This window comes from Mytilus californianus, unplaced genomic scaffold, assembly GCF_021869535.1.
Source record: "Mytilus californianus isolate M0D057914Y unplaced genomic scaffold, xbMytCali1.0.p SCAF_1, whole genome shotgun sequence".
Classification (NCBI taxonomy): Eukaryota; Metazoa; Mollusca; class Bivalvia; order Mytilida; family Mytilidae; genus Mytilus; species Mytilus californianus.
This window is the reverse complement of record NW_026262581.1, coordinates 79,243,212-79,253,062: the sequence shown is the minus strand read 5'-3', so window position 1 is coordinate 79,253,062 and position 9,851 is coordinate 79,243,212. Positions and strand designations below refer to the sequence as shown.

General features: G+C 35.1%; 1 protein-coding gene across 1 annotated transcript; it reads right to left on the bottom strand.

Annotated features, from left to right (window-relative positions):
* Window positions 1-6,679: 6,679 nt before the first annotated feature.
* On the bottom strand, window positions 6,680-9,436 carry LOC127738033 (uncharacterized). The gene is made up of 2 exons (XM_052249093.1): window positions 8,685-9,436; window positions 6,680-8,139 (listed from the first exon to the last, which is right to left on the bottom strand). Exon 2 carries the CDS (start codon window positions 8,120-8,122, stop codon window positions 6,680-6,682), a length of 1,443 nt encoding a protein of 480 aa, XP_052105053.1. The 5' UTR covers window positions 8,123-8,139; window positions 8,685-9,436.
* Between the last annotated feature and the right edge of the window lie 415 nt (window positions 9,437-9,851).

Below are 9,851 nucleotides of genomic sequence, written 5' to 3'. Positions count from 1 at the left end.
CTTTTGCATCTAGGAGTACAAGGTAGAGAGTTATATTGTTGTCTTTTGATTCTCTGTAGCTTTCTTCTATTGGTAAGGCTGAATTCAGTGGCGATGACCCTGCTGTAAAACCTCTTTGCTTTTTGTTTTGTGTTTCTAGGACACGGTCATTTGTACGTTCTTTGATGATAGTTTCGATAATCTTTCCTATGACTGGCAACACAGTAATCCCTCTGTAGTTGATAGCTTGCTGCCTTGTTCCCTTGTTTTTAAATACTGGTGTTAAAAGGCCCATCTTGAGTGTTTCTGATATGATCCCATGTTTGAATATGCATTGTACCAGCGGAACAAGAAGATTCTCTGTATCAGATCCTGCGTGGATGATATGCTCTATTGTTATACCATGGTAGTCTGCCGATTTTCCTTTGTTTATAGAACGGATAGCTTTTGTTATCTCTTCAGATGTTACGTTTTTGATGTTATTTTGTTGTACAAGCTTGTTTATTGATTGAATATCGTGTTCAACTAAATTATGATAAAGGCTGTCTATACGTGTTTTCTCATTGAATGTTGCCAGACTGCTAAAATGTTCTTGAAATCCATTGATAATATTATCGTTCTCAACATATTTTTCACCATTGACTTCTAGTTCCATGATCGCATCATTTCCTTTTTTCCTGTTGTTACGGACCAATTTATGAAACATTTTTGCATCTTTTGTTCTTGTTTCGAGGATAGTTTCCTTCTCCTTGTTTTTTTGTTTAGCTAGTTCAATTCGTACTGCACGTCTGAAGTCCTTTTTAGATTGCTTCTTCTTCATAAGCATTTTATTATTTTTTTTGTTGGGTTTCCCGTGATTTTTCCATACTTTATATTTTTACCTCGCTGTTTTAGTGCTACTTGGATTTCTGGTGTCCACACTTTCAGTTTTGGTTTGGCATTGAATATTGCCTTTGATGATGAGGTGAGGTCGGCTGTTTCCCTAAGTAGTTCACACAATTTTAGTATGGCTTCCTCTACTGCTGTTTCTTCCATATTTTCGTTTATTTGGAGACTGTCAATATGTGTATCAATGTGGACAGAGTACCATTCTTTGTCAACCTTATCCCAGTTGACCTTCTTTTTTATCCTGCTGTTGTTTTGCTTATGATTAACTTCTGCATTTTTGTACTTGAATTTGATGCTCATACGGATAGGATGGTGGTCTGACGTATTTTCTATCAGTTCGTTCAGGACTTGTTTTGCTTGAAAGTCTTGATCTGCAAGGTTATGCAAAAAGTAATCAATTTCTGAGGATTCTTGTCCTATTAAATTAACAAAAGTTTTTGCCTTGTTGTCATATTTTAAGCCGCATTCATTTATAAAGTCTCGCAGGTATAGATTACGTTTTGTGCCTGTTTGTTCATTCAGATCCTCATTTGTATCTCCTCCTATGATAATTTTATGGGTTTCATTGTATTTTTGGTAGAGCTCATATAATTGATCAATTACGTCTTGGTATTCTGGTAGATGGTTTTTACTCCCTTTTGCTGGTAGGTATACTGATGTTAAGAGTATATTGGAGTTGGAGTTTTCCTTGATTTCTATACACTGTATTCTTTCTGAACCTAGGTCTATTGGTTTTATCATGTGATCAATTTTTTTCTTCCATAGTATGGCTACTCCTCCGTATCCTCGAGGTATACATATTGGTAATAGCGGCTCATTCATATCAACCCCCTTGCCTATATAGTTTATATGTTCATTAAGTTCACCGAGTAGATGTAGCTGTGTTTGGAACAGCCAATGCTCCTGAATGAGAATTATATTATTACTTTGTAAAAGTTTATGTACTATTGGTCCACACATTTTTATGTTTTTACAGTTGAATGAGACAAGTTGTAGTTGAGAACTCTCTGATTTTTCGACGCCTGTTTCTTCTGTTACATACGGTTCAGGTTGAGGCTTTGTAGTGCTAAAAAAGACTGTTGTGCTGAAGTTGGTATAATATTTCTGTTGCCACTAAGCTTTTGTTTATTTTGCGTTGCAGGGTATGACGCATTCTTTGGCCACAGATGTTGATGGTGAGCAGTATGATAGTCTATATTTGGCTTATCGTCTGCATATGTCGGTATTTGCATTGGCGGTGGGATATTGTAATGCATATCTCTCTGTTCTGGCAAATTCTGGTCTGCTGATTTTTTGTAGCTCAGTGGTTGCCCAGTAAGGTGTTGTACTGTGGTTTGTGTTATTGGAGCTATATTTTCTTTCTGCGTATGATTTACAGTTTTTTCAGTTTGCCTACTACTGTCTGTCTTTGGTGATTCTGTAGCTGCTTGCTAATTGCCATCAAAGAGCTTAATCTTGTCGAGCTGTCTATCCATTTCGTCTAGTACGATGTTTGATAATTTTGTATGGAGATTTGCTAGTTTTTGATCAAGCTCTTATGATAGACGTCCTGACTACTGGTTGGGGCTTCACATGTGTTGGGTGAAGCAGGCATAGCTAGGTGACTTTCAGATTCAATCCTTCTTTTGGGTAGTTTAACAGTTTGTTCTAATTCGAAATTCCTGGCTTCTAGCTGTTGACATCTTGATTCTAGCAATATTTTCTCATTTCGTATCTCATTTAGTGATTTTTCCTTAATTTTAAGTTGCTCTTCTACTTTTTTAACTTTAATTTCTCTTGCTCTTAGTTCACTTAGTTTAGGTAGTGTTGGATCATCCAGGTTTTGTTGTTTCACTTTGGGTTTTCTGGGTTCAGGTATTGGCTTTCGTAATCCAAAAAATTATGACGTCTTGAATTAACCACCTCCTTTTATTCTAAAACGATAATTGCGGTTGTAAACAGACTTTGGTTTATTTGCATGGCGATTACATATATAACTATATATTTTAAAAAGAAAATAGAGTTTTACCATAAATAGTTTCCTGCACGTAGTCTTTTTCAGTAAAATGTGTCTTGCAAACAACAGCTGATTGAGATGGACTTCACGACATATGGCAAAATCAAAGGTACTTTATTTAAATCATTTGCACCACGTGACTTTGTCCCTTTTGATCCAACTTTTCCTTCTTTTTAAGTCATTTGGAAATGCATGGGGTTACACTAATGTCCTGACAATGTCCTGACAATGTCCTGACGGATATGAAAATGCTAATTACGTTTTCATTATTTAAAGGATTTACTTTAAATTTGGAACCAAGCAAGATGACAACATTAATTTATTAAATAAAAGAAAAAAATTAAAAAAAATATTTTTAAGAGTTAGAAAACTTGACCTGACCAACTTCGACTTTGAAATCACTAATGTCCTGACCGATATGAAACGGCTAAATACTTTTTTATTATTCACAGGATAGACTTCAAATTCGATATCAAGGAAGATTAAAACATTTAATCCAAAAATATAAGAAAAAAATGCAAAAAAAATAATTTTTAGAGTTAGAAAACTTGACCTGACCAACTACGACTTTGCCGCGATTAATGTCCGGACCGATATAAAACTGCTAATTTCCTTTTTTTCTTTGGAAGGATTGACTTCAAATTTGACACCAGACAAGAAAGTAATATTGATTTAATACTTATTTGAAAAGAATTGGGAAAAAAATACTTTAAGGGTAAAAAAACTTGACCTGACCAACATCGACTTTGTCGTGACTAATGTCCTGACCGATATAAAAGTGCTAATACTTGTAACATTGTTGGTATGATTGAGTTCTTATTTGAAACCAAGTCAAATTATAACGTTTTCTTTTTAATACTTTTTATAAAGTAATTGGAAAACAATATTTCATACGAAATAAAAACTTGACCTAACCACCTTCAATTTATTAAACTTAATACACAAACAAAAACGTTTTTAGTTCTTACCTTATATTGTCATTGAATTTATATTTATCTTATCCATAAAACACAACATCCAAAGCAAATAAATTTTGTTAAATGAAAAGATAGGGGAAATATGAGTACAAGTTGCTGACTGTGAGTATTGTTTACCCCTCATCACAACTCTACTTCATTTGATTTGATTAATAAGTGTGACTAATGAAACTAATTATTGAATTATTAAACCCAATTAAATAATTATAAAAGTGAAATGTAATTAGTTACCTACATTAATGATTTTAATAACTAAGTAAATGGAAAGGTTTTTTCTTCTTGATGTAACAATTAAATAAAAAAAAACTGTATAAAAGTAAACGCAAAGGAAGGTGATATGAACCATTAAAATAAAATCACACCTATATTAATTACTATAATCACAAATTGGAATGTTTTCTTTCCTATCTGATTATTTATTTTTTGTTTATCTAGTTATTGAGTGATTATACATGTCATATAAAGGCAGGAAATGAGATTCGTATTGTTTAAAAACGATGTATATACAAGCATATAAATTACAATTATGTTAGAATCACAAAGAAATAAAATAAATTAATACACACAATTTTCACTAACAGAAAAAAAGAAGACATTCAATTAAATTGAGTTCAATAAAGATAAATGGAAAAGAACAATTTAGTCACGATTACCTACCACAATGAAAAACGTTCATATCTAATATATAGGAGTTAACACAATACAATACAATACAATACAACACAACACAATACAATACAATACAATACAATACAATACAATACAATACAATACAATACAATACAATACAATACAATACAATGTTCAAGCATCGCGATGTTCATCACAGTACCAATCTTCTGAAACTCCTGAACATGTCTGATGAACCCACTTAGTACAGCTGATCCGTCCTCTTTTCGCTTCACATCCAATCATGTTCTCAAAAACATCTGGTTTACCACACTGACAACTACACTCAATTCTTCTGGCAAAAATCCTAACAAAGTCTGTACTTGATGTTGTATTTTGAGGAAATGGTGTAAAATGTCCTTTTTCCAAACACGATATTAAATGTGGTCGCATGTATTTCTCAATAAACTTCGTACGTCTTTGAGTGTTGAGTTTTTCTTTATGACAATATTCCACCATGTTGGCAATAGCATAAACACCACAGTCATATCCATTTGTTTGTTGTTGAACATCAGGTAATTTAACAAGCAAGTTCTTTTTTCCATGAGAATAAATAGCTGATAACTGAATTTCTGTCGATGGTGTTAATCTGAAATCTTTACTGTAACTATCTAACACATAAACGGCACTATCCTTTTTAGTCTGAAGAGATGTAATCCAATGAGATTTTCCGGTATGGTGAATTTGCACACATGGTGTATCTTGACTGGTGAATGTCCCGAAATTTTCTGTCCAACACTGTTTATCTTCATCAAAAAGAGGCGCTAAACCTGTTGATTGAAATCCAGATATAATTGGAAATTGTTTCGCTAGCATATTCATGCACACATTTATAATTTCGGAACATAGCCATGAATTATTCTCCAACATAAGTTTGTGTTCTGTATTTAAACTTGCAACCCAAGGTGTATGGTTTATACTTTTAGCGTCTGTTGTTAATTTACGCTTTTTCATCGGAAGTCGGCAGGTACTCTTCGGTGACACGGACGGCGATATAAGCTGTATTTCATCCTCATCCTCCGAAAATCGCAATTTCTTTCCTTGTTTAGGTGTATCACAAGTGTTCATATCCTGTTCCTTACATTTGAATTTATTTTTTTTCTTCGATTTAGGTGTTTCCGTTGTGGACGATTGTTTTCCTGGTGTTTCTGGCATATCGATATTTTCCACTATTTCTGAATCCGGCGCTGGTAAAACTTCGGTGTTATCATAATCATTCGCACGTGGTTTCTTTCTTCCCGATTTTTTGTCGTTCCTTTTCAAATTTCTCTTGGATAGTAGTCTTAAATTAACAACTCTCGGTTTATTATCGGTTTCATCACCTAAAAACATTTTTGCAGCTAATATATGGTAACACTGTGTTGTCGATGGACACTGACATGTTTCTTTCGGTAGTAAGGTTACAGCATATATGTTTCCTTGAGTTCCCTTCACCATAAATGCCTTCTGCTGTTGCACAAATGTTACATTGTCGTTTTCTACTGTAAGACGGGCTAACGATTTTTGCGACAGATTCTTATCAATAATTGACACAACTTTCGGAATTTCGGTTGTTATTTCTTCACTGTTTTTAGTACATTGTTCACTATCACAAACCACACTTTGTAGTTCATTACTTTCGATATCTTCAATTAACGGCACACACTTTGAATCTTCACTTAACGGCACAGAATTTGAATCTTGATTTAACGGCACAGTTGTTGATGTATTTTCAGTATATTCCTTAACGCATTCTTCTCGCACAGAATCTATTTCGGACATCACATGTTTCACAATATCATCAGGTTTAATCACACGTTTCGGTATACAAATTTCATCTTTTGGAATGCGGGCGTGTCTGAATTCATGTCTCAAATTGTAATTTCCTACACCGGCTAATCCTCTCTGAATTTCTGTTATGTAGTATACTTGAAGGTAATACATGCTTAAAACGAAGCAATCAACAGGAAGCTCTTTATATTTGTTTAATCGTTTGATAACGGCATTCATGCTTTCACACGCATTGTTGGTAACACCAGAAAACGGATCATAAAGATTTTCGTACTTGTTAATTATCCACTTCCCACAATGAAATAATATATCCTTTTCCATTTTGTTGAAATATGAAACAATCGGTTTTGACCACTTTACCATAAGCAATTGTTTTTTCTCCTTGTATTCTTCAACACTATCACAACGCAGTAATTCTCTTATGTTCGATAGATAAATTCTGGTTAGTTTTTACATGTTTTGAAAGGACTTTGCAGTCCTTGGCTGTCGAAGCTGAACGAATAAGATGCGCCAAATGGAAATCGGAATGCTCGACAGCCTTGCGATACTGATACAAATGTTCAGAACTACTGAAGGTTAACCCCTGGAAAGTAAGAATACATGGATAAAAATTAGACAAAACATGACCGGCACCTTTAAAATAGATGGGAGTGTTAGTAACAGACGACGGTGAGTGATTAGAAGTGGAGGTAGGCAAGCGGTTAGAAGTGGAGGTAGGTAAACGGTTAGAAGTGGAGTTAGGCAAGCGGTTAGAAGTGGAGGTAGGCAAGCGGTTAGAAGTGGGTGAGCGGTTAGAAGTGGAGGTAGGCAAGCGGTTAGAAGTGGAGGTAGGTAAACGGTTAGAAGTGGAGGTAGGCAAGCGGTTAGAAGTGGGTGAGCGGTTGGAAGTGGAGGTAGGCAAGCGGTTAGAAGTGGAGGTAGGCAAGCGGTTAGAAGTGGTAGTAGGCAAGCGGTTAGAAGTGGAGGTAGGCAAGCGGTTAGAAGTGGAGGTAGACAAGCGGTAAGAAGTGGAAGTGGGTGAGCGGCTAGAAGTGGAGGTAGGTGCGACACAAACAGGATTTGGTGAGATGGTACATGCTGGAACAGATGAGGACGTGGTGGTAGGAACATGCACAGTGTTAGAGGTAGATGAAGTGTTAATAAGAGAAGATACCAGATAACATACCCGTGGAAGAGCAGGCCACTCTTCAATCACCTGAATACCTGTTGAAGTTAGTACTGGTTTTGGTGTTGGTGTTGGTGTTCGTATCGGTAAAGTGAGTAGTGCAGTTCGGTACAGTGATTGGTCTACAGCTGGTTCAGTTGGGTCAGGCATTGGTGTAGGTGCTTTTGGTGTTGGCGTTGGTGTTGACGTTGGTGTTGACGTTGGTAGTTCCCAGATGCTGTCATGAGTATCCTTGGTTTTGCGTAGATGACGAATGGCGCTCTCGATGTCTTTCACCACAGTTGATGTACCACGGTAGCTTAGATGAAGACCATCTCGACTGAGTAGGTGTCTCTGGATAGTACCTTTCTGGGCGAATGACGGGTGACCAACGTAGTGGAGTCTTGGAACTCGGGTAGCTAGTAACTGTAGTTTGGTATTGAGTAGCCGAGCTCTCTGGTTGAGTTCCGTTAGGAAGTTGGTGCGCAGAAGTGCCCCTGGGAATTGGTTGTCGGCTCTAGGTAGGACTCCAGATATGATGATGTCTGCTGTTGGGTTGCTGTGCCAAATGTCTGATGTCAGTTGTTGGTATTTCCTGAGTAGAGTCTTTACTGATGAACCACGGGAGAGGTCGTTGGCGCCAACGTGAAGTACCACGGTGTTGTAGTTGTCGATGGTTGGTTGCAGTTCGTTGAACATCTGGTCAATACGAAAACCTGAATAAGAAAGCACATTAGTTTCAGATAAAGATAAATATTGATTAAAATACTTGGCCTGGGAATGGCCAGCAATCAGCACTGGAAATGAAGACATGATTTGAATCAAGTAATATGTAACAAAAGCACAAAAAATATATTTACAATTTTCTACAATTAATTACACTAAACAAAAGCAAGGAGATTTATATACAAAGAAAAATAGCACTAAAGCAATATATCAATTCGAATAAAAAGCACTGAGGTTGTATGTATTAGAGCACTATGAAAACTTTTGAAAGAGACTAAAAATATGTATTATATTTATAACTGTAAGTAACTAATGTTCACTTTTAAAAAGCAATCACCAAAGCTTGTAGAAGCCCATAAATACCAATGTATTGTTTATCATAAATTATCAGTCTTAATAATAGCTGGTCACAGTTCACGTTCATAATTAATTAATTGGATTAACAAGTAGGTGATTAATCTAATCATAACAAGCCCCTAATCAGATAAACAATTAGAGCAATAACAGAAAGTTAACATGCATAAACAATACTCACATTCAGCAACTGGTTCTAATATTTCTCTTTCGTTTCATTTCAACAGTATCTTTCTGCGTTCAATGTTGTAATATCATTGTGATCGGATATTTTCAATTTCAATAATTTAAGGTAAGAGGTTAACATTTTCTTTCAGTTAGAAAATTGATCAGGACAAGTTCGACAATGTCAGGTCAATATATTTTTACCCTTGCAATACTTGTTCACATTTTTTTCTTTTTGTCATTTAAATATTTAATAAAATATTGATATTTATCAAACTTAAAGACATTTATTTAAGAAATATACATAGTCTTTCTATTTTTTAAACGAACATGTCTTTTTTTGGTGAATAGCCTATGTTGGTCAGGTCAAGTTTTTTGGTCTTTTGAATATTTGCTTTCTTTTCATTTCTTTTTATTTCTTTGTTAAATGTCGAAATCTTCCTTGCTACTAAATTTGAAGTTAATCCTTCCAAAGATAAAAAAGAAATTAGCAGTTTTATATCGGTCCGGACATTAGTCGCGGCAAAATCGTATTGGTCAGGTCAAGTTTTCTAACTCTAAAAATTATTTTTTTTTCATTTTTTTCTTATATTTTTGGATTAAATGTTTTAATCTTCCTTGATATCGAATTTGAAGTCTATCCTGTGAATAATAAAAAAGTATTTAGCCGTTTCATATCGGTCAGGACATTAGTGATTTCAAAGTCGAAGTTGGTCAGGTCAAGTTTTCTAACTCTTAAAAATATTTTTTTTAATTTTTTTCTTTTATTTAATAAATTAATGTTGTCATCTTGCTTGGTTCCAAATTTAAAGTAAATCCTTTAAATAATGAAAACGTAATTAGCATTTTCATATCCGTCAGGACTTTGTCAGGACATTGTCAGGACATTGTCAGGACATTAGTGTAACCCAAATGCATGTCAATATTGGTATATGTGTAACATACTGAATATTGCGATCGGGAACCAGTCTAGTCGATCCTGTTCTTCAACTTCCGGTTTCTGCACTGTGCAACTATTAGAGTTGCGTTTTTAATTAACGATGCCAAGTACTTGTTGTTGTGTACCTGGATGTCATTTAAGAGGAGGACACTACGTTCCAGGTATTAGCTAATAGCCATACTCTGTCACGAGTTAATAATACTAATACCTGGAACGTAGTACCGGGAACCAGGATAAGGATCG

Coding starts and splice junctions, on each gene's coding strand:
- LOC127738033 (XM_052249093.1), bottom strand. CDS start 8,122: ATGTTCAACGAACTGCAACCAACCATCGACAACTACAACACCGTGGTA.